Genomic DNA, 26,347 nt, shown 5'->3' on the forward strand with positions numbered 1-26,347 from the left:
GAAGCTGAAATAGCAACTTATCAGCTTCTACCTATCATTCTTATAGAATGTACTTATTTAATTTGTACATCGCCCACAAGATCTGAAAGGGTGCAGTACTATTACCATGGCCACAGCATCCTCACACACCGCTGAGGTCTCTTTCTATTCTTGATGCATTCCTTTCCATATCATTAATATCTACTTTTTAAAAGGAACTGGTCTCTAAAACTTCCACTATTTAATTTCTGTGTGCAGCACTAAAGGACATTGCTTCTATTTATTTCTATTGTATTCTATAGGTGTTGTATTGCTGTGTGTTTGTGCTGCTGCTCTATCACTAAGTTCATATAGCCAGCTCCACAGCCTTTGGACAATGTTAATGAAAAATAAAAATATTGAAAATTCTGAGGTGTTCATTTATACAACTGACTATAAATGACTATGGGGCCTATTCATCACCAGGGGCCAGATTGCTCAGTATTGCTCCAGTGTGGTGAAAGCTGCTCCACAACTGAGATGTCCCTGCGATACTTAACACTGCTACCAATACAGTATTACTTAACCCTGTCTTGCTGGCCGATTGCGCATGCATCAGTTCACGCATACGAATGGCCAATGGACACTTACGGGCTGATTCAGCTGTCAACACAGCTCTCCTTTTTATGCAGATTCCTGAAGTTCGGGAATCTGCGGATGTGCCAAACCCATACTGCTCATGTGTAGTGCAGGTCTGCAAAGTTGCTCGCAGTTTGGCAGCAGACTGTCAGTGATTGACTGTTGCCGTTTTGGAACGGGGGCAGCGGTGATGGCCTCTTTTCAGCATCTGTGGCGGCTGGCTTGTGCGACCCCATGGATCACTCAGCCAGATGATGGTAGCGCAGATGAGCCAATATTGCATAATAGAATGCAACTAGGACCAGTAATGCATGCTGGAGGCATGACGCCTCCTGCTGCAGTACCATATTAGAGCTATCACAGCTGCTACCATGAATCAGATCCTTAGTTTGAAGGCAGCAGAGATCCCTTTTTGACAACCCTGGACCTCCTTCCCATATTAAGGATTGGGGCTACTGGAATCAATTCCATCTGAAGATGCTGTTGGTTCCCACAGGCAAACTCTGAAAACTTTCATTTTTCAGAGTTTGCCGAGTACTAGGCATCCCCATTGGGCCCCTAATAATAATACTTTAAATGTGCGGAAAGTGGAAGTTAGCATTCCGCATGTGTAGCGGGCCCATTAAGGCTGATGAATAGGTCCCTATAAACAGGGCCACAACTAGGGGAGGCTAGAGGTGCATGTGCACCAGGAGCCAGAATGCAGGGGGTGAAAAAGGGATGACTCACGGTGGCTTGGGGGCTGGAGAGTCAGAAAATGGCCATCCAAAAATGGCCGCCGCCAAGGAGGAGACAGATGCTAGAGGTCCTTACTGGACCTCTAGTGTCTGTTAGGCTAGCGCAAGTGCTGGGAGAAGATGCTGAAAGCTGCATCTTCTCCCATGAAACCCCCTGGCAACGAGCATAAATCCCATGGCAACGAGCATGTAACCCCTGGCAATGAGCATAAACCCCATGGCAATGAGCATAAACCGCATAGCAATGAGCATGAAACCCCCTGGCAATGAGCATGAAACCCGATGTCAACGAGCATGAAGCCCCCTGGCAACGAGCATGAAGCCCCCTGGCAACGAGTATGAAACTCCGTGGCAACAAGCATGAAACCCCTGACAATGAGCAGGTCATTTTAAAGTAATTAGAAGCCTTACTGTGGGGCATAAAATGGTGTTGGACAAATATGTAAGTCGCACTTTGGTAATTACAGTGTGTGGCATAATGTGTAATGGGCATTATTGTGTGTGGAATAATTTAAGTCCCTATACCAGGGACGTTTGACTAGTGCACTGCCTTATGGAAGAGCAAGGACAAACTCCAGGTACAGGAAGGGAGGGGGCACAAAATTGCTACCTTGCACCGGGTGACAGATATCCTAGTTTTGGCCCTGCTATAAAAGAACACTAATGATATTAATAGTAATGTAGGAACTTTAAAAAACTACAAATTACATGATTTTACCTTTTGACCATTTTTAATTAAATCCAAAACCAATACCAAGACCAAAATACACAAGGATAGGGTGCTCCAAGATAATCAGGGTCTTGCCTTTATTTCAGCACACATATATTTATAACCTAATATGCCAACCCAAAATATATTATCTTTATCGAAACATATGGGACAGTATATTATTATTATTATTATTATTATTATTTTTTTTTTTTTTTTTTTTTATTTATTATTTTTACAGTGAACTAAAAAATAAGTTGAATGAATGGGGATAAGTTGGAGGGGGATTTGTCATGTATTGGAGAGAGCCATGGGGGGGTGGGTTGGAAAATTCACGGGCATTGTAGAGGGATTATTATCATTAATTATATAGGGCCACCAATTTTGCAGTGCTGAACAAAGAATAGATGTAATTCACATCAGTCCTTGCCCTACTGAGTAAATTCCCTATCTCACACATACACACTAGGACCATTTTAGTCAGGAACCAATTACCTGGCAGAAAACCACACAAACATAGAGAGAAAATGTAAACTCCACAACAATAAGATCATAGTTGAAAACAGACTAGGAACATTGGTAGGAGTGTGTGAGCACCTTTGTAATATAGGACGACCAGAACCTTTAATCCAGCCATGGCTATTAGGCTCAACCCTACATCCGGCATAAACACATATCCAGCAAACTCACATGCCCATCATATGGTGTACTGAAGCATAACAACATTACAACCTCATTACTATCCCATTCCAATGCACAAATCACAGATGCAGCTACTGTAGATTATATTTTTCTGCCATACAGTAAATACCTCTGGTTTTATGGAGTGCAAATATTTTTGATGATCCAAATCCATGTGATGATGTTCTCACGACACCTAAATAGCACGATCATGTTCACCCCTGTACTCAAAAAGTTATATATGTTTTATTTTAGGCAATATGGGTAAAAGTTACATGTTTATTTTAGGTTACATTGAAGATTCTTTTTATTTTATTACAGATGCTATATACTGTATACTATTTTTGGTTAATAGTTTTATGTCATGACAATGAGCAGTTGGGTTATGAATTTTAACAGCAGTGGGTAAATGGCAATAAAAGGGATGCAATAATTCACTTCCTCCTCTATATAAAAGAGGAACACCTCAGTCCTGCAGATACCTTTTGGTGCCAACATACCTTGAAGTAAGTGGGGCAAAAATATTTGGATAATAGTATTTGCTTAAATTTTAAAGTTCTAATTTTTTCTTTTTCTTTTTAGCTGCTGGTAAAAGAACAAGACTAGGACACTAAAGATGCATTCTGTTCCTGTGTTGCTGTCTTTCTTTACCTGCTCGTTTCTTTTATTAAACACAAATGCGGGTAAGAATACTTTTGGGTTTTTACAGTGAATGTTGAAGCTGTGATGATAACACTGTTGGTTGGGATAATCCAATTGCATCAATTTAATATAATATACTGCAGGGGTAGGCAACATGAGATATGCTAGCTGCTATGGACAACCTAGACATCCCCACATGCTTTACCACAGTTTTGCTGTTAAGGTGTGTTACTGTAAAACTGTGGCAGGGCATGCTGGGTTATGTAGTTTCACAGCAGCTGGAGTGATGGTCTTTGCCTACCCTTGATATATTGTATTTGCATTGGCTTACTTACAATGTTGAAAAGAAATACATTAGCTGTATGGGATATGTTATATGGAATGCTTGGTATATGAGTTTTTCTTTGTATTTTTACATAGTCTAATTTTATGCCTAAAATATACTAAAATACATTTATATGTTACCATTTTATTCTTTAGCAGGGCTCCTCAGAGGGTGTATTGGAAATTATGTTCAGTAAAAAGAGCTACACTTAAATGATGGCTTTGCTCCCATGTGCCGAAGCGCAGCTCAGCACGTTTAGCATATGCACCAGATTAGCGCTAGATTTGCGCCTGGCATGTACATACCCACTTACTCATACTCACAACTCATAAGCACAAAAAAAGGTTTGAAGATTTTCTTTGATAGTGAAAAAAGCATTTACTATTTGGTTTCAATTAAATATAAAAGACACCTATTATTTTGTTCAGTTTTTCATTAGCAGTGAACAGACGGAGCAGATTCACTTTAAACAAACTCTGCAATAAGACAAAGTGCAATGGAGCTCCTATAACTTGCTGTTCTGACTCAGCTGTTAGTTTATAACAGTGTTACAGTGCCCTTGTTAACAAAGGAGTTTATGCACATATCCATAGAGAGTCCAGTGCACATACAGATGTATGTCCACATACACCTTTGCTGAAATCATGACAAATAGCCTTGTTTGGCATGATACAGACTTGCCAAGCCTCAATTTTCTTAAATATGTATAATAATCGCATCACTAATGTAACAAAATGACAGTGCACTTACTTCTGGGGCTGCCACGACTTGTACGTCTGTATGCAACTGGATAAAAAGGCAAAAGACAGAGTACCATTTCCTTTGTGACAAACATACTAATCTAGTGTCCCTGGTACACTTGTAGAAGACACCAAATAACACCTGTGTTGTGTACAGAATTATTACCTTCCTGCTGCACTATTTTGCCATTTGTTAGAGCATGGTCTTTGGATTTTTAGCCTTTGCTGTTATAATGCAGTTTTTAATACTTTTTTTTTATTGAAGCAAGTACAACATAATACAAATAATCGTGACAAATAATTGGCCATCTGCCAAATGTTTGTGTATTTTGGGGTAGATAAATGGGTGGAATATATGAACATATATAATAAAAACTAGAATGATATATGAACAAACTAATCACTAGTATTTTAAAAGTCACTTTCCAGCTTTAGTTCCTTTCCCATACTAATACTTTCCCCTGGAACCCTCATCATTTTCTCCGATTTTGGAGAACATATAGGTCTGTGCATGCACAGCATTCAGCCATCAATGGCTCAACCATCGATGGGTTTCTGCTGATGGTAAAAAAAAAAACTTTGACCATCCCTGGTTGAGCCATCAATGCTCATTACTATTTGGGACCACTTCGATGCTGCTTAGTTTCCAGGTGGCTGGCCCATCTTCAGGGATCAGCCCCCTATTAATAAGCCTCAGTACTGATCTCACAGTCACACAGCTGTTGATGAAAAGTCTATAGAGGAGGATACATGCTGTGGCTTTGTGGTTTGGAAGCTGGTGTTGATATAGGAGATCCAAGCATGTAATCAATTGTTTTTAATTTTGCTCCTTCTGATCATGAACTACTTCAATCCTCCCCTCTGTCAAAACTCAGCTTCTGTTTTACAAGAATTTTCCCAATTCCAGGTATTATACATTTTGCCATGCTTCCAACTCATAACAGCTCACAAGAGACAACATTTTATAATCTTACTAACCAATAATCAGACGTGCCAATCTAACTTACATTATCAAGCAAACCTGATTCCATTGCTATTAAAAGAAACTAAAGTTTTGAATTATTGATGACTAGGCACCTTACATGTGCTAGATAATCGACCAAAAAAATTCCCTCCCATCAACCATGCTCACAAAACTAATTTAACACATTTCCATGAGAAAGGATTTGTATAGGAACTGCGCTTAGCCAATTAGTAGATATTTAAATCATCCTATACACAGACAGTTTAAATCACAATTTACATTATTTATTAAGATATCCACATATAATGTTGCATGGGTCCCAGCAAAAATAAATAAAATAATAATACACAATTAAAAAAGAGTAAATATTTAGCAATGACTGCAATAATAAAATGTAGCCTTTAAATATCCAATTCTCTGCTGAGAAACACAGCTGTTATTCCAACTTGTAATAATATAACAGTCTTTTGATGAATTGTGGAAATGACCATATTATAAATATGTAAAGATACAGTTTCTCACCCTGATGTCTGCACAGTAATTCTGCTTTAAATTCTTTAATAGCCCATTGAGGATGGGACATATAGACAGGGCAGGTTATCCGGATGTTAGTGTCCGATCAGGGTTACCGGACCCTCGGCCTCCAACAGCAGTCTCCACAGCCACTTCAATTGGGTGACTGTGGCTACAGCCTCTCATCTCCCCTGGTATAGCTTCAACTGCACAATTTTCCTTCATAGAAACCAGCCTTGCTGTGTGGACACAGCGTGAGCGAGGCTACTGCGGCAGATAGCCGACGGTCTGAGGACTCATATTGGACATTGCCGGAATCTTCCGAGTGACCAGCTATAGGCTGCCCAGCTTCTCCCCCCCTGCACCTGCAGCCTCACGTACGGCAGCGACATCGGTCTCACAATGCGGACACAGCCTGAGCGCGGGGACTGCTGTTGGAAGCCAAGGGTCCGGTGACCCTGATCGGATACTACCATCTGGATAACCTGCCCTGTCTATATGTCCCATCCTCAATGGGCTACTAAAGGATTATAGCGGAATTACTGTGCAGACATCAGGGTGAGAAACTGTATCTTAACATATTTATAATATGGACATTTCCACAATTCATCAACAGACTGTTATATTTTTATAAATAGGAATATCAGCAGTGTTTCTCAGCAGAGAATTAAATATTTAAAGGCTAAATTTTATTATTGCAGTCATTGCTAAATATTTACTCTCTTGTAATTGTGCATTTTTTTTTTTTTTTTTTTGCTTGGACCCATGCAACATTATATGTGTATATCTTAATAAATTATGTCAATTGTGATTTAAATTGTCTGTGTATGGGATGATTTAAATATCTACTAATTGGTTAAGCACAGTTCCTATACAAATCCTTTCACTATTTCAATATCTTGTTAAGTCTGCAGAGACTTCATTTGGAACAGCAGCTAACCAAATAGTTTCTGTTATATACCAACAACAGACAGGAATAATTATGCCTACTGGTTTTATCCATTCTGGTTAACACATTTCCAAGTGCTCTCAAATATCTAATGTAAAGTAGTTCTAATCATTCCTCCCATTACTTCTGTTCACTGCAGTGACATACTGTGACTAGGGGGGGGTCAGCCGGGGCACGTGTCCTGGGTGCCGTTGGACCGGGGGCACAGGGAGCGCCACAGGCCACGGTCCAGGTTTGTTTTAGTCAGTGTAGTGAGGACCGCAGTGAGTGCACCTTGAGCTAGGTCCGAAACTCTGGGCATGCATTAAGGACAAACGGACAGACAGACAGACCAACAGACACATTTTTTCACTTATAATATACTGTAGATATCAGTAGAGACTTGAGAGGTTATGCAGCATATTGTTTTGAGTTAGATTCTAGTGATTGGCCACATGAAACATATATAGAAAAAAAAATATATATATATATATAAAATAGTTAAATTAGATTCAATGTATTCATATCTTACAATATATGTCAGTCACATAATATAATTAACATATTTGTCAATACTGTTTTAATAGTGTCTTCCAAAGATATGGAAGAAATCTCTTTGATGAACTGGGATCATTTCTCAGCTAATTGTGATTTTGCCAGTTTCTACAATACATGACAGAATACATTTACTGTAAATGCTTTAAGTATTAGGGGTTTATTTACTAAAGTCTTGGTTTTTAGCAGTGGAGTTGTTGTCCAAAGCAACCATTCAGATAGCACAGGGATGGGGAACCTCAGGCCCAAGAGCCATATAGGGCCCCTGGAATCATTTGGTCTGGCCCTCAGAGATGTTTTCTGCTAGCCTCATCTGGCTAGCAGGGTGTCTAGAATGGCACTGCAGCCATAATCTATGCAACAGTGCCACCTGGAGCGTCCTTAGGACTCTTCGGATGGTCACGCCGCTGCCCTTACAGCTCCCCGGATCATCCTCAGGATGGTCAGAGCATTGCTGTAATCACCGGCAATTGCAGCCCTGCCCCATGTGACATTTCTCGGATTGGGCGTGGCCTGCACCGGACCTGCTAATAATATTATATATATATATCAAAATGGCCCTCGGCAGAATAAAGGTTCCTCACCCCTGAGCTATCACCTTCTAGACCATAATTGGTATAATCTGATTGGTTGCTATGGGCAACATCTCCACTTCTAAAAATCTGCACTTTAGTAAATATACCCCTTATAGAGCTGTACATATTGCTTCTAAGTATATTAGTCTTTACTTTAGAAATTCAAATAATAAAATGTGTTTTAATTGTTTTTCTATGCAGCTAGTTCCATAGATGTCATTCCTCAAGCTCGGTCCATTTGTTCTAACACAGGTATAGTATTCTTTTTGTTCAAAAGAAAAACAGACATGTTTCAATATATGCATTTAAAAAATGAAGGATTATATTGTAATTTGACCAGTCGTGCATTAACAGGCTGTTACAGTGATGCAGGGTTGGCATTACCATTGGTCAAACTAAGAAGGTTGTCTAGGCAGGGGTGTATTAAGTGAGTAGGGGGTCAGTGCATAGTTGTCTACCTTTGGCTTCTCCTCCCCGGCAGAAGTCTTGGTAGGAGAAGCTGGTGGGCTGTGGCGGGGACGGGCCTGATGGGTCACGTCATTAAGCTAAATGATGCGATTCACTGAGAATTGCGTTGTTAAATCCTGCCTCCTACATGGGGACCCAAGATAGCCGAAGAAATTCTCCCCATTCTGCCAACTTCACTAGGAAGTGGGCAGAATGCGGGAAAAGTGTCTACCCGTCCGGTTGTGCAGAGGGTTACCCAAAAATCGGGAGTCTCCCAAGAAAACTGAGAGGGTAGGCATGTATGGGCCAGTGTGAAGTCTCCAACTGGTCCTCCTCTCTAGCTGGTGGCACAAATGTGTAGACTCTGGTGTTATGCCAGAGTCTACTGTGCATGTCCAGGTGCAGTTGCCATTTTTCCATAACTTTTCTACTGTGCAAGCATGAATTAAGCAGTGCTGCTGCTGCCACTGTGGTACCATGCAAGTAAGTGTTACAAAAGCATGGGTGCAGGGTGTGTGGTTTGGCCCTCCTGGACAGAGGATCTGTGTGTGGGTCAGAGTGTGCGGTTTGGCCCACCATGCACCCCTTATAGTTATGCCACAAACACTGAATAAGTTGCACAGTTTCACTCACCCAGTGTTTTTAATAGCCCAATGATGCCCCTACATGGAGCACCAATTGCTTTCCCCTTTTGAGTTCTATTCTTTTAGGATGCTGTGGACAAATGGCATAGCAGTAGCTACAGTACATATTTTAGTGCCCTGGGTGAAGAGAGAAAAAGGGCATACAGTATATTAAGAATTTAAATGCCCTGTTTTCAATTGTAGTGCTTGGTCCACTTCACCCTCCCTCATATGTGACATAGGGGGAGACATACTAATCCTTGGAGAGTGATAATGTGGAGTGAGATAAAGTACCAACCAATCAGCTCCTGTCATTTTTAAACACAGCATGTAAAATGACAGTTAGGAGTTGATTGGTTGGTACTTTATCTCTCTCCACTTTATCACTATCCAAGGCTTAGTACATCTCCCCCAAAGGGAGGCATGATTAGCCTAGTGGTTAGCATGGAATGGGTATGAAATACCGCCAGCCGCATGGCCGGCGGCTCGATTCCCGTCAGCGGCAGCCCGACAGGAGCAGAGTGCGAAGCAGCGGAAGCCCGACAGAGTTGGAAATCTTGATCGTGGATAGGTGAGTATCCACTAACCTAACCTAACCCCCCTAACCCTCCTTAGGGGTGCCTAACCCTAACTTCCCCCCCAAGTGCCTAACCCTAACCACCCCCTTCCCCGCTGCCTAAACCTAAATCCCCCGGGGGGGGTGCCTAACCCTAAGTCCCCCCCGGGACCCTCCCTCCCCCTAGCCTAACCCTCCCTCCCCCTAGCCTAACCCTAACCCTCCCGGTTGGGTGCCTAACCCTAAGTCCCCCCCGGAGCCCTAAACCTAACCCTCCCCCCGCGGCCGTCTGCTCGCGGCGCCCGGCATCACTAAGATCGTGATGCCGGGGGCCGGTCTCCTGGCGTTGGGGAAATGCCGGCATCTACATCTAGACGCCCTGCATTTCACCCTTGCCGGGTTATGACAGTCAGGAAGCCGGCTGCCGGTATTTAGGCAGTTGGTTTCCCGATTGCTTCCCGTTAGCATTACTGTCTCACAGCCTGGAGCTCATGAGTTGACTTCCTGACCAAGGCACTATCTTTTGGGAGTTTGTATGATTTCTTCATGTTGTGAAGGGTTTTCCTAAGCATGTTCTAGTTTCCTCTGACATTCCATAAATATATTGGTGATTTATTTGGATTCTGACAAAAAAATAATCAGAGTGTCTATGGGCCTGATTTTGAGTCAGACACATCTGTGAAATCAGTTGTTTCTCCTGTTTTAGATCATGTGTCTGAATCACAAAACATGGTGCGTGCAGGTGCCATAAGTATATCACAAGTAGTTGTGTACCAGATGAACAAATAAGACAGAATTATCGGTTTTATAGAACTCCAAATGGTTGTATCTAGAATGGGAACTTTATATTCCAATGAGTGACAAGAAGACGCCAATAGTATGCTACTACATTCAATGTACCAATTAAAACACATGTATATTGGACTGCATACCTGAAAATATATGGATATCATCTGTGTATCTTTGTCCTTTCCTCCTGAGTTTTATAGGTTTTCTTTGTCATGTGGTGGAACTAGTATAAAATAAATAGACAGTCCCCATAGTGTGATATTAAAATAACCACTATTTAAGTCAAAAACACAAGACAAAGCACGGGGTTAATGAACATATTACAATTTCTGGGTATGTGGTAGGTCTCTCAGATCAATATGAAGCTTTTCTCAGGAAGTGGACCCTCCAAACAATTAAGATAGTCCAAGAAAACTTCCCAGAAAAAGTGCAAGGTACAGTTCAAATAAATGTTAAGTCCAATAAGAATAGGCAGAAGGGAGCAATTCCTCCTCTTTTTGCCACAACATTTTTTACTTCTACTGTTCCCATACCAGACAGAACCTAGAACCATTGGAATTTCTGAATCCAGGTATCACCACAGAACAGTTAAGTCTGTTTTATTTTCACTTTTGACACAGGAGCACTTGTACTTTAGTTTTAAACCAAATATCTAGAACTCTAAAACACAATCAGGCACCTGTCTTCATACATCTCCCACAGAATCTTCCATCTGGCCACCATTTAGATAGATAGATAGATAGATAGATAGATAGATAGATAGATAGATAGATAGATAGATAGATAGATAGATCCCATGCCCCTGATTCATCCAACCACACACACATTCCTAACAATAAAAATTTGTTATGACGTTATTTCTCTTTTGAACATTTTTCCATTAGCATTTCCAGTGAAGCCTGCAATCAGGAAAAAAGTAGGCACACATTAATTTTCAGGGGAAATTCCCAATATCAAGAATTCTCCTGTCTTATGCATAATTTGCAGTCTCACCCAAGTTTGTAGTGTGGTTTGACATTAGACTCCTTTTGAACAATCTGAATCTCATTGGAACATCATCTTGGAATTCTTAAGGTATAATTTTTCTTTATTTTTTTTTAATAACAGTATAGACTGCCAAAGTCGACTGCAAGAGACAAATGATAAAACAAAATAAAAATGCACTAGTCAAGTGCGAAAGCCCAACATCAACACTTTTTAAATAAATCAATATGTTTTTAGTGGTTATACAGTGCGTGTGTGTGAGTTTTTGAATATTTTAATTTGTACAGTAAACATTTCCTCTATGTTTTTCTTCAAGGTGGTCTATGCTCAGAACTTGTTTGTTCAGCCGGTGAATTTAGTGTGAAGCTCAGTGTCCCCAAACTAAAGGAAAATAATATAGATATTTCAAAAATCCATCTAGATGACAGGAGATGTACTGGATTTCCATATGATGATAATTATGTGTACATAAGAGTGACCCGTGGTGAATACGTTTGTGGAACTGAGCTGACTGTAAGTGTTTTGCAGTAATGATTTGCTGTATAAAACCTCATCTATATGAGCTGTATTTAGTCATTTTAAACAAGACAGTCAGCTATGTGTGAACACAATGCTAATTGAAATAAACAGTGCTGACTATGCAAATAAGGATGGGCAGGTTTTTAAGAAAATGCATAATGTATAAATTGCTCAGAATTTAGTATTATGCACAATAGGAATGATGTGCATCACTAAGTGTGTTTGCATAGTGCACAATGAAAAATAGAAGTATAAAATAAATGAAGTTTTTAAAAATATAGCTAGTAGAGGTGATGCACTATGAGCGAAAAAGCCTACAATTATTTTATTCCTGCCCTGTACAATGGAGATTCTTATTTAATAATTGTGTCATGAACATATTGGAAATATAAAGGTGGTGATAGACCATTATAGCACTTAACTGATCATCTTGGTGAAACCATGCTGCACTGCAAGTGGGGCAGATTTACAATGCGCAGAGAGATTTAGATTTGGGAGGACTGTTTCCAAACTGACATCTAACGTGCAGTGTAATAATAAATCTGTACAGTATTTGTGAGTTACATGCAAAATCAGCCAGTATTTACACTACATGCTAAAAAATTTTATGTATTTACACCCCTTGCATTGCAACATGGTTTGTCCAGGTACACAGTTAAGTGCTAATTCTCACTCTATTCCCAAAGCTGAATCAGGCCCATAGTTCAAACTTAATTATTTTTATGGTGGGCAGTTACAGTACATAGCTTTGGAGGTTATCGGAAATGGGCGAAATGAAACATCTATGTAGACTCACTAGTCTGTGCTGAATATTAATAAGCCTGCCTGCCTGTCCATATAAAATGTTTTCTGGCTATTGAAAAAAACATGTACATGATGGAAAAGATAAGAAGTTGTCATATTGATGGCCACAATTGGGAGCAGCTGTGTTGAACGGGTGCTGTGCTCCTGCCATTGTTGTGTATGGCAAAAATAATTGCTTGGAGAGGAGTACATGGCAATTTAGCACTTGCAAAATGCTAGACATTGCCCGTGTGCGTGGCCACACCCTCATCATGATGTAGACACACATCCTGTGCTAATTTTTAAATCGGGTGGAAATGTTAGGAGAGTGATATAACTTTATTATCTACTGCAGAGTATTACTCCATATGATAAAGCAGTTATAAAAGTAATGATGTCACAGCTATTTTATCACAGCTCTGTTGTTGATCTGAATGATTATATAATGTTGTTTTCTTGTAGGTAACATCAACACATGCTATTTATAAAAATCATATTTACTTGCCGGTGAATCCAGCTGCAGTCATCATTAGAGAAATGACCATTATCAATATTACCTGTTCTTACCCCCTGAACGTAGATGTTTCAACTGGTGTAGTGCGTCCTGACTTATGGTATAGTTTTTTTTTTCCTTAACGATTTATTTAATATATGTTGTAATGGACTTTATGGCAATACATTTATCTCTGTATGTACACTTTATTACATAAAATATATCTTTTTTAAACAAAAAATCAGGGAAACAATAACAGATTAATTGAATGGAGCATTGTTTAGATGTTTCATGAATAACCACATTATATAATTACATTCTTTCTTAGAGTCAAGTAAACCCTAGTCTTACTACAGTATGAGCAGAAAGTAACAAATACAGCAGAGTATATCATGCATTGACAAAGGATACTCTGCGACTTGTCCAAATGATTTCTCTTGTAAGGGAGAACGTGCAGCACAAACAAAGATCCAAAAACAGTTTCTCAGTTTGTAACCCATTGTGACCATCTGTCTTACCATTATCTGAGCATAAACCTTAAACATTGTACATAGCATTACAAAATGAGTGATTGACATCGTCATCATTTATTGATTACAAGTAAAACTGTATGGGGCAAATAAGGAACGGCATCCATCAGGAGCCGTCATACCATGCACACAAACACTGGTGTTCAACTTCCAAATGGAGGACCCATCCAGCAGGGTGGTGTCGCTGCCCCTGATGGGGTGTTATCAGCCAAAGCCAAACTATGAGGGAGAGTGTAGTCAACTACAGAAATGAGATGTCCACTGTTCTGGAGTTCTTTCCATCTACAGACACAAACAAATCAGGAACCATCAGGCAACACAAAACCGAACAACAAACAAGAAATAGAGGGAGGGTGCGAGATGTTTAGGAATGAAGAGGGTTCTTCAAGGCAAACCTGGCTTATATTGAGCCAACATGCTAAATTTACTAAGCGGCGGTTTTGGTGTCATTTAGAAACCGCTGGAAACCACTGTCAAGTATCGGCGGTTTCTATGTTTATTTGACAGCACTTATTAAAGGTTGGTATTGATGTCTAAGCTGAAACCCCCGTGGATCACCGGCAGTTTATAAATGACAACACAACATGGAGTGTTCTATTTGGCAGTCATTTCTATTGAAGTCACTGCAGATTAGAAGCAGTTCTATTCATATTCATTTAATGGTGTGTTTATAGAAAGGACCTCTCATGTTTGTAAAGAGGTTTACCTGTGTGTGCTTGCACTGTAATTGTGCATACACACGGCTAGATTTTCCTTCAGATTTAAACAATAACGATTTTAAAAATCACTCAATCGTTCATATCTGAAAGAAAATCTGACATGTGTCCCTACAACGATGAACGATGCACATTCCCGTTTGTCAGATAACGATATCTGACATCTGATGTGTTTGCAGTCAGATTTGGATGATTTAATTCATTTTAATACAGTCTAACATCATTCAGTCATTCATATCGTTCAATCGTTCATCTGACATATCTGACCGTGTATATGCACTAGGGGTGTGCACCGGCCACTTTTCATGTTTTGTGTTTTGGTTTTGGATCTGGATCTTTCTTTGCATTTTGGATCTGGATTGGTTTTGCCAAAACCACCCTTCCGTGTTTTGGGTTCTGGGTTTTGTGTTTTGGGTCTGTATTTTTTTTTTAAAAAAGCATAAAAAAAAAAAAAATCTCAGAAGTAGTTTATGCTATTATTAACCTCAATAACCTTAATTTCCACTCATTTCTAGTCTGTTCTGAACACCTCACACCTCACAATAGTGTTTTTATGTCCAAAAGGTTGCACCGACGTAGCTGGACCACTATGCTAAGCGACGCAAGTGGGCGGCACAAACACGTGGCCCATCTAGGAGTGACACTGCAGTGGCAGACAGGATGGCAGTTTGAAAAACTAGGCCCCAAACAGTACATAATGCAAAGAAAAAAAAGAGGTGCAAGATGGAATTGTCCTTGGGCCCTCCCACCCACCCTTATGTTGTATAAACAGGACATGCACACTTTAACAAACCAATCATTTCAGCGCCAGGGTCTGCCACACGACTGTGGCTGAAATGATTGGTTCGTTTGGGCCCCCACAAAAAAAGCTGGCAATTAATCTGTCCCTGCACAAACTGGCTCTACGGAGTCAAGATGTCATCCTCATCCTCCTCATCCACCAATTCCTCACCCTCTTCAGTGTTGTGTACATCCTCATCCTCACAGAGTATTAATTCATCCCCACTGGAATCCACCACCACAGGTCCCTCTGTATGCTCTGGAGGCTAGTCTCCCTGGAAGAGTTGATAATTCTTTTTTATGAACATCATCTTCTCCACATTTTGAGGAAGCAACCTCCTACGCCTTTCGCTGACAAGGTTCCCGGCTGCACTAAACACTCTTTTGGAGTACACACTGGAGGGGGGCCAACTCAGGTAAAATAGAGCCAGTTTGTACAGGGGCCTCCAAATTGCCTCTTTTTTCTGCCAGTACAGGTACGGACTGTCTGACATGCCTACTTGGATGCTATCACCAATGTAAACCTCCACCATTCTGTCAATGGTGACAGTATCATATGCAGTGACAGTAGACATGTCAGAAATTGTTGCCAGGTCCTTCAGTCCGGACCAGATGTCCAAACTTGGTTCTGCCTGCCCTGCATCACCACCAGCGGGTTGCTTAGGATACCTAAGTTGTTTCCTGGCAGCCCAAATTGCGGGAGAAAACGAAGAAGGAGCTGTTGACGTGTCAAGTTCCGCTTCAGCTGACAGTGTTTTCACCAGCAGGTCTTTGCACCTCTGCAGGCTTGTGTCGGCCGGAAAGAGAGACACCACATAGGCTTAAAACCTAGTATTGAGCACGGTGGCCAAAATGTAGTGGTCTGATTTCAACAGATTGACCACCCTGGAATCCTGGGAAAGCAAATGAAGGGCTTCATCCACAAGTCCCACCTACCGAGCAGAATCGCTCCTTCTTAGCTCCTCGTTCACTTCTGCAAAAGCCTGATGAGGGGAATGACCTGACTCAAGCTGGCAGTGTCTGAACTGACTTCACGTGTGGCAAGTTCAAAGGGCTGGAGAACCTTGCACAACACAGAAATCATTCTCCACTGTGCTTGAGTCAGGTGCATACTCCCTCCTTTGCCTATGTCATAGGTGGATATATAGGCTTGAATGGCCTTTTGCTGCTCCTCCATCCTCTGAAGCATATAGAGGATTGAGTTCCACCGCGTCACAACCTCTTGCTTCAGGTGATGGCGGGGCAGGTTCAAGAGTGTTTGCTGGCGCTCCAGTCTTTGGCATGCAGTCGCTGAATGGCAAAAGCGGACAGAAATTTTTGGGGCCATCCAAAGCGTCTCCTGCATGCCCCTGTCGCTTTTCAGAAAATTCTGCACCACCAAATTTATTGTGTGAGCAAAACATGGGATGTGCTGGAATTTGCCCAGATGTAATGCCCGCACAATATTGGTGGCGTTGTCAGATATCACAAATCCCCAGGAGAGTCTAAGTGGGAAAAGCCACTGGGCGATGATTTCCCTCAGTTTCTCTAAGAGGTTGTCGGCAGTGTGCCTCTTACTGAAACTGGTGATACACAGCATAGCCTGCTTTGGAATGAGCTGGCATTTCTGAGATGCTGCTACTGGTGACGCTGCTGTTGTTGCTGCGTAAGGTGATACATCTACCCAGTGGGCTGTCACAGTCATATAGTCCTTAGTCTGCCCTGTTCCACTTGTCCACATGTCCGTTGTTAAGTGGACATTGGGTACAACCGCATTTTTCAGGACACTGAGGACACTTTTTCTGACATTTCTGTACAGTCTCGGTATCGCCTGCCTAGTGAAGTGGAATCTAGATGGGATTTGGAACCGGGGACACACTACCTCCATCAATTGTCTAAATCCCACTGCACTAATGGCGGATACCGGACACACGTCTAACACACATCTAACACCAACATAGCAGTCAAGGCCTCAGTTATACGTTTTGCTTCAGGATGACTGCTGTCGTACTTCATCCTCCTTGCTAAGGACTGTTGGAGGGTCAATTGTTTAGTAAAAGTAGTGGTGTTCCTACTTCCTCTCTGGGATGATGAACGACTCCCAGCAGCGGCAGCAGTAGGCGTAGCAATGCAGGATCCTCCAGAGGAATCCCGGATAGGAAAGTCAGTCATGCCAGTGACATGGCCTGCAGGACTACTTCCGATCCTGACTAAGGAGGAAATTGATGAGGAGGGAGTTGACGGTGTGGTTTGCAGGCATTTTGATACAACAGTATAAAGGGATTTAGGTGTCCCTGGACTGCTTACGGTCTTAGCCAAAGTTTCTGAACTTGACAGTAACCGTTTATGAATGCGCTGCTGTAAGGGAGGATGTTCCTGGGTGGTTAACTTCCCTACCCCTACTTATTTCACCTTTACATATGGTACATATGGCAAGACAATTGTTGTCCAGATTTGGATAGAAATATTGCCAGACCAAAGAGGTGGAATGTTTGGTCTTCTGCCCAGGCGTGACCGTGATGGGCTTTTTCATCCCACGGACAACAACTGTCTCCCCCGGAGCCTGATTTAAAAAAATCACATCACCATCAGAATTCTCCTCGCCAACTTCCTCCTCAGCGCCAGCTACACCAGTATCCTCATCCTGTTGTACTTCAGCAGTGACATCTTCAATTTGCATATCAGCAAGTGGACTGTGGGTGCTCCTTTCAGCACTTGCAGAGGGTGTGCAAATGGTGGAAAGAGCCACCTCTTCCCGTCCAGTGCTGGGAAGGTCAGGCATCGCAACCGCCACCACACTTGGACTCTCCTTGGGGATTTGTGATATCTTCTTAGAACGCACAGTTCGTCGCTGTGCTTTTGCCAGCTTAACACCGTTGATTTTTGTAGTGGGAGGAGGGCTTCCATCGTCATGTAAAGCTGAACCACTAGTCATGAACATAGGCAAAGACCTTAGCCGTTCCTTGCCACTCCGTGTCGTAAATGGCATATTGGTAAGTTTATGTTTCTCCTCAGATGATTTAAATGTTTTTTTTTAAGGTCATTTTCCTGAACTTTGTCATTTGGGATTGTATATGCCCTCTACTATGACATTGGGCATCGGCCTTGGCAGACTACGTTGATGGCATGTTATCGTCTATGTCATGACTAGTGGCAGCAGCTTTAGCACTAGGAGGAAGTGGTTCTTGATCTTTCCCTATTTTATTTTTATCAGCGAAAGTTTGGTCCTCCATTTATGTTATATTGATATATACGTGCGGCTAAGGGGCACACAAACACAGAAAATAATTTTTTTATTTTTGTTGGAGACTAGTGCACTTTGGGGGTTACACCACCCTTTAAGAAATTAGCCAGCCGGCTCTTTACTTATGGGACACAGGCGCACGCTTGGCGCTGCTCCTTTGTTGATGCACGTGCAGCTACAGTGCACACAATTCACAAAGACAGAAAAAAAAGAAGAATTTTTTATTTTTTGTTGGAGTGCACTTTGGGGGTTACAACACCCTTTAATGGACAGATGCACACTTGACGCTGCTGCTTTGAGGATGCACGTACAGTGCACACAATTCACAAACACAGAAGAAAATGTTTTACTTTTGTTGGAGTAGACATTGGGGGTTACAACACCCTTTAATGGACAGACGCAAGCTTGGCGCTGCTGCTTTGAGGATGCACATACAGTGCATACAATTCACAAACACAAAAAAAAAAAATATTTTTTGGAGTGCACTTTGGGGGTTGCAGCACCCTTTAACGGATGAGCCAGCCGGCCCTTTACTTATGACACAGGCACGCGCTTGGCGCTACTTTGATGCATGTGCAGCTATGTGCGGCTACTGTGCACACAATTCACAAACACAGAAAAAAAAATATTTTTGGAGTGCACTTTGGGAGTTACGGCACCCTTTAAAGGACGAGCCAACCGGCCCTTTACTTATGACACAGGCGCACGCTTGGCGCTACTTTGTTGATGCACGTGCGGCTACTGCGCACACAATTCACAAACACAGAAAAATATATATTTTTTTTGCACTTTGGGGGAGCACCCCTGATGGACAGAGCACCCCCTGGACAGAACTACAGCACCCTTTTAGGACTGGGACACTGCATAACACAGCCCAGCCAGCCCCTATGGACAACTGACTGCACAACACAGCCCAGCCAGCCCCTATTGGCAACAAACTGCACAACACAGCCCAGCCAGCCCCTATGGACTTTGGAGGAGTGGACACAGCCTCTATGGACAACAGCAGCACAGCACAGCACAGCACTACACTACACAGCCAGCCAGCCCTAACTCCCACCCTCCCTCTTCACTGTCCACAGCCGAGTGAGAAAATGGCGCCGACATGGGTACCTTTTATAGAATCCAAAACCCGCGAGATCCGGAAGGCGGGATGATAACATTTTGCCTCGATTTCAGATCCGAGTCCGGCGGGAAAAGTCGAGCCTGACTCGGATACGACTCGGATCGGGGGGCTCGAGGGGGTTTGGATTTCAGAAATCCAAACCCGCTCACCCTTAATATGCACCATAAGTTAGCACTGCTGCCAGAAATAGAGTAATCATATTATTCAGGGTGTAGTACAGAAATCAGGGTTAAGGTGCATACACACGGGATGATTCGTTCCATGAACAAAATCGGCCAGTGTGTCCCTAGTAGGAGTGTCAGTGTCGTTAACGATGTTAATAGTGCAGGTTATTTATTTGCAAGGAGACAGTCACAGAGATAAATACTAGATACTTAATGAAATACAGTACTTGCAATTGAAACAATCACATAGATGAATGCAGGGTGCTTGCTATTTCAGACACTTGAATGAAAGTAGGAACACTTGCAATGGAGGCAATCACAGAGATAAATGGTAGTAAACAAGGGATGCAAATAGTGATATTGTCATGGAGTGTATGGGTTAATGCAGATAGGCAGGAAATGCAAATGATGCATTAGAGCAGGCGTGGGGAACCTTTATTCTGCCGAGGCCCATTTTGATATATATAACATTATTTACGGGGACGGTATAGGTCACGCCCCTCTATGTGATGTCACACAGGGACAGGGCCACAATTGCCAGTGATGACAGCAATGCCTGGAACATTCTGAGGATCCGACAAGAGACCAGACTTTAACCATACTTGTAACTTCCTCCCCCCTGAGAGGGGGCAGCCAGGTCGACTCAGTATGCCGGTGTGTTATGGGAAAGTGTGCAGGCTGATGGTAGTGATAACGTTATTGGATTACAATGCAGTCAGCTGATGGGACCACCCACTTTCACTGGGTAAGTAGACAGATGGTGGCTGGCTTGAGAGACTTGAACAGGCAGAATCATTTGAATAGCTGACATAGGGCTCTATTTACTACAATCCGCATATTGAATGCAGATTGTAGTGTGATATTATCATCTGAATTAGCATTGCGAATTCAGCCAATATCACAGGGATTTACTACAAATCCCTTGCAGGGAAAGAGCTTGCGATAAACCTGTCCCTGCGAATCCCCTCCGCACACTAGTCATGGTATTTTCACAAAAAATACCGTGACAGAGTGCCCGCGCATGCGTCGACCGGCCGCCGCTGCTACCCCCTCGGCGCTTAACTCCACCTCCGGCGCTAAGCCCAGCCCCCTGTGATCGCGCCCCCCCCCCTCTCCCTTAATTGCACCTACCTGCATGATCCGGGCCTCAGGTGATGTCCTCCATGTCCTCCGGTCAGGTGATCTCCCATATTGCACAGGGACCCGATCACCTGATGACCGGGCCTCAGTGCACTATGGGAGACCAGCTGACCCGAGAGGATACATCACCAGAGGCCAGATCACCGGTCCCTGGAGTCATGTAAGTAAAAAAATGTTTTGACAATTTATTTTTTAATTTTTTTTACAGTAATCAGCTTGCAGCCTGTTTAGACCACACAGCTGATTACTGGGACCGACTCCCGGCTCTGCTCTCCCTGTTAGAGCAGAGTAGGAGGCCAGTAACCGGGGGAGACCCTGGATAACGCCACCTCCAGGTGGCGTTATTATCACAGGGCTTTCCCCAATATTTTTTTACAATTTATTTTTAGTAACTTTGTTCAGATCACATTTCCCTTTACAATTATGGGAAATGCGATCTGCTTACTAAAAATATGTGATAATTAGGGCTTGGAGTAGAATTTTATGAATTCTACTCCAATTGCCCTTTAGTAACTTTAGGTGATACTAAAATAATGTGAAAAGGGTGTGAAAACACCCCTTTTCACTTTATTTTAGTAAAAATAATGTTAATAAATAGAGCCCCTAAAGAGTAGATAGAGTGGTTCTAACTTGCAGCTTCAGACACATGGGAATAGACCTCTTTAATAGCCCACAACCTCTTTAATAAGCAATTAATCCAGAAAACAAACACATATAGAGTGACAAGCATTGTGACAGCATTATTCAATTGACATAATAGAAATAGACCACTGTGGAATAGAAGCTATTGTATTCATATTTATTTTTTTAATGGTGCTTTTACTGAAACAACATTCACCTGACATCATAGAAACAGAGCGCTGGCTATTTTCACTTTGTGGGTTTGTGAGGAGTGGGGAAGGGGATTCGCCTATGAATAGGTTTCGAAAAAAAGTGCAGAATTGGGGTTTTGGGGTGCAAAGGTGGGGAAACCACCCAGCACCCTTGGTACAGCCCCACAAAGGTTAACTCTGTAAAAAAAATTAAAACAATACATAATAACACCCCAAAAAAGCACTTTAATTTTGGGGGTGAAAAAGACCCAAGTTGGGGGTCAAAGTTAAAAACTAGCGAAATAGACTCCATAGGGGTCCACAAGTATGCACCAGCTGTTTTTAAGATTGCACGTGGTTGCGGCAGGTGGATTTTTCACGTTTTTGAAAACTTCAGATTAGCAACTTTAAAATATGCTAGCACCCATTTTCATGTACCCCAAATTCGATGGGACTACTTATTTTCTGCAAAAAAACACTGCCTAATGTTATTCTTCACCACTAATGCAAAGACGCTAAATAGCAGCTATTGAGAACATTTAGTTACCCCAAATACCTTCAGTAGGCCTATTCGGGGGTATCCATAGTGTTCCCCCTTGTCAGTGCATATTTTGAAGGGTGTCAGGCTGATTTCCCCAAATTTTAAATCACTTTTCGCTTCTCAGAGTTTCTCCGGGTCCATTTTTTGCGTCCTTTGGAATTGAATATGGCGAATAGCGGGGGCGCGCACTATATCTAGACGCCTGTCATTTTCCCGAAGCTTGGAGACAGGCGCCCGGCATCCCGATCGAAGGGATGCCGGGTGCCGCGAGCGGACAGCCGCAGGGTGGGAGGGTTAGGTTTAGCACACCTGGGGGGGAATTAGGGTTAGGCATCACCCCGGGAGGGTTAAGGTTAGGTTAGGGAGAGGGAAGGTTAGGCTAGGGAGAGGGAGGGTTAGGGTCAGGCACCCCCGGGGGGGACTTAGGGTTAGGCACCCCCCCCAGGGGACTTAGGTTTAGGCAGCGGGAAAGGGGGGTTAGGCACTTACAGGGGGGATTAGGGTTATGCACTTGGGGGGGAGGTTAGGGTTAGGTACCTCTAAGGAGGGTTAGGGTCAGGGGGATTAGTTTAGGTTAGTATATACTTACCTGAGGACGATCGGGAATTCCAGTGCTGTCAGGCTGCCGCTGCCGGGATCTGTCAATCTGTCGGCCTACCGCTGCCGGGAATCGATCCGCCGGCCGTGCGGCCGGCAGTATTTCATACCGATTCCACATGCGGCACTCTGCTCATGTCACAGTGAGGGAGGCGGCACTGCACACAGGCTGGTCCCTGGAGACAGTCCACATTTCCAGACCCCGGGAGTGACTAAAATGGGGGATTTGGGCCACGAGGCTGCGCCCCCTACCCATGAGGCTCCCGTTTTAACTGCCATGTACACTACTATCCTCTCCGGAGCCCACACCCGGTGTCACAAGGGTGAGTGACACCACTGCTTAACAACAAAACTTGTGTCAAACTGACACCTGCATTCCTGACACCTGAAATAGATCAACTGCATTTCTTAATGATTATCTTCCTGGTAATTTGCTCATGAGAGAAACAATAGCCTGTTCATTTGACTGAATAATATTGACTAGTATAGATCAGTAGATGTAAAGTGCAAGGTTTGGGAAGCACAGATGGTGTAATGGTTAGCATTACTGCCTCACAGGACTGAGGTTGTGGTTTGGATTCCCACTACGACCATAACTGTGTGGAGTTTGTATGTTCTCCCTGTGCTTGCATGGGTTTCCTCCAGGTTCACCCGGTTTCCTCCCACACTCAAAAAAATATACTGGTAGATTAATTGGCACCCCCAAAAAATGAACCCTAGTGTGTAAGGTATGTGCGTGTGCATGTGGTAGGGAATATAGACTATAAGCTCCACTGGGGCTGGGAATGATGTGAATCTCCTAATATTCTCTGTAAAGTGCTGTGGAATATGTGTGCACCATATAAATAACTGGTGATAAATAAATAAGGTTTATTTTATTTCAGTGAGGAGAAATGACAAGGTCATTCTGTTTACATACATAATATAATGCCACCAGGGGCTCGGGCATAGATACAGTAACACCAGTGCACTCTCTCCAAAATGCCATCAACATATTGTAATTGTTTCAGTAAACACCTATATAGGCTATGCATACAGTAATGCTTAAAAATGATCTAAATGACATGCATGCAATGACAGTTGGTGTGATCTCTCACCCCTACCACCAGTGTCATTGACGTTACTTCCAGAGAGTTTGCCGACTTCCCTGATTTGCTGATCCCAATCACAAAATGATTGGGATTTTTAACATGCAGAATTTTCCTGATCATTGATGCCAGGCAGATCGGACCGGCATTGGGGAATCGGGGAATTTAAGTGCAGATTTATCGGCCCCTTAGCTCATTACATACCACCTCATTATAAAAATAAACACAATCATGAAAATCAACCAATGACAACATCACATCATTACACACAGAAATGTATAGAAGTAAGGATAAAGCCACCCAGTGGTACATACAGCAAATTATAAAATCTACAGAGGAGGGGCCATCCCACAAAGTACAATATTAAAGATAAATGAGAAAAGGTAGCATGGGACGATGGACAGAGCAGGATAGAGGTGGACGGGATGGAACAGAGTAGCAGGCACGGAGGTACAGAGCAGGGGCAGGATGGCGTATGCCTGATCCCTTTATGGGAAATATATATATAAATATATTACTTATACTAGGGATGTGCCCCGACCCCCGTGTTTTGGTTTTGGATCTGTATCTCCTTCAAGGTTTTGAATCTGGGTTTGGTTTTACAAACCACCCTCAAGTGTCTTGGTTTTGGTTATGGATCTGGATTTTTTTTAAATAAAAATAGATAAAAAGTTTTAAAAACAGCAAGAATCATGTAATTTATGCAATTTAAAATCCGAACTCCGAACTGCAAAAAGATCAGAACCGCGACCCGGATTTACCCGTATCTCTTCAGGAGATTATAACAGCGACTCGGATTTACCCGGATTCACGAAATTTGTGTGGATTCGGATTTCTGAAGAACCGAACCACACAAGTTAAAACCGTCCTTTATTCCGACTTTTCGGAGCAGACCGCCGTTTTCAGGGAATATGATATATAAATGTGTGTAAAACATGCAACAATGCTAATTACAAAAGTGACCAATACAATTTAAAATGTTCAATGCAATATATAAAAAAGTGCTCTGTGCAAAAGGACAAAATATATAATCATCCAATCAAAAATCACCAGTTTTAAATCCAATAAAAAATACACACCCTCATAAATAAGGTGGCTGCTAGATTCTTAAATAGTAAATATATTTAAAAGTCACAAATAGTTAAACAAGGGTAAGAGGAAGCACCTTCAGTATAGTGCAATTCAAAACTGTCACATGCCATGTGTTCCAGTCTCATGTTATGCCTGGTTTTAGCACAAATGCTACAACCATGTGAAAAAATAAAAAGAACAAAAAAAAATGCATAGTGTAAATCCAATATAAATCAGTAATGTGCTCTCATACAAAGAGTTGTATAGGTGGACAAAAAACAAGTGACCAAACATGTCACCAAATTGTACAGAAACACTGCCTACGAGCACATACAGTTCCATAATTAGGGGTCTATTTACTAAGCCTTCAATGGAAATAAAGCAATCAGAGATAAAATACCAACCAACCAGCTCCTAACTGTAATTTTTCAAACACACGTGACATAGAAGTTAGGAGCTGATTGGCTGGTACTTTAACTCAGTTCACTTTATCTCCATCCATTGTAATTTGCAGAGTACTGTTGTATCCATACCAATATCTTTGGAACATTATACAAAATGCACGTATATATTCTTATTCTGGATGAATTATGGGAGCTTGTAGTAAATATAAAAAAGAGAGCAGCCTCCAATAGTATAGTATAACATATACACAAGTTAATACTGTATATCATATATATAGACTTTCACAATTTAAAACTTTAATAAATGCTAATCTGCCTCATTGATAAGATGCCAACAGGAACTTCCCAATGCATTTCGTCTATCTTACAATGTCTGGAGACTTCTTGAGGGGAGCATGATATATATATAGAGTAAATAAACCGCTCCGAACATTGGGGATCCGAGTCCACCCGAACCCTGTTCGGGTGTTCACCGCCTGACTCGGATCCCCGTTCGGGGCCGAACGGCGGCCGCCTGATGTCGGATTCTCACTAGAGAATCCGACATCAGGTCTCCTCGTGTGTAGGGCAGAGCGCAGTGATAGCGCTCTGCCCTACACAGACACAGACACACAGCCGCCAGCGGCAGCTGTGTGTTTGTTACAGCAGCCAATGAGAGTCACACAGACTCTCATTGGCTGCTGCACGGAGGGAGCCGGCTGGAGCTCACACATGAGCTCCGTCTTCCGGCTCCCTCCTCAGCGTGTGACAGAGCGGACGGCGCGGGAGCGGGGATACAGGTAAGTTTTTATTTTTTAATTTGTGCAAGGGCCGGGGGCGCTACTGGGGGGGTCTGCTACTGGGGGGGGCTATACTACTGGAGGGGCCTGCTACTGGGGGGGGCTATACTACTGGGGGGTCTGCTACTGGGGGGGCCATACTACTGAGGGGCCTGCTACTGGCGGGGGCCATACTACTGGGGGGGGGCTGCTACTGGGGCAGCCTACTACAGGGGG

At 42.6% G+C, this 26,347-nt stretch overlaps 1 protein-coding gene across 1 annotated transcript in view; it reads left to right on the forward strand.

Annotated features, from left to right (window-relative positions):
- The first annotated feature begins 590 nt into the window (after window positions 1-590).
- Window positions 591-26,347, forward strand: part of LOC148538903 (uromodulin-like) — a 32,133-nt gene continuing 6,376 nt past the window's right edge. Inside the window, exons 1-6 of the mRNA XM_088452089.1 lie at window positions 591-744; window positions 3,307-3,312; window positions 8,168-8,218; window positions 10,726-10,815; window positions 11,682-11,878; window positions 13,130-13,281. Of these exons, the coding sequence (XP_088308215.1) occupies window positions 591-744; window positions 3,307-3,312; window positions 8,168-8,218; window positions 10,726-10,815; window positions 11,682-11,878; window positions 13,130-13,281 (650 nt within the window). The remainder of the gene's footprint in view (window positions 745-3,306; window positions 3,313-8,167; window positions 8,219-10,725; window positions 10,816-11,681; window positions 11,879-13,129; window positions 13,282-26,347) is intronic.

Source organism: Taudactylus pleione, unplaced genomic scaffold (genome assembly GCF_031769625.1).
Source record: "Taudactylus pleione unplaced genomic scaffold, aTauple2 ptg000032l, whole genome shotgun sequence".
Lineage (NCBI taxonomy): Eukaryota > Metazoa > Chordata > Amphibia > Anura > Myobatrachidae > Taudactylus > Taudactylus pleione.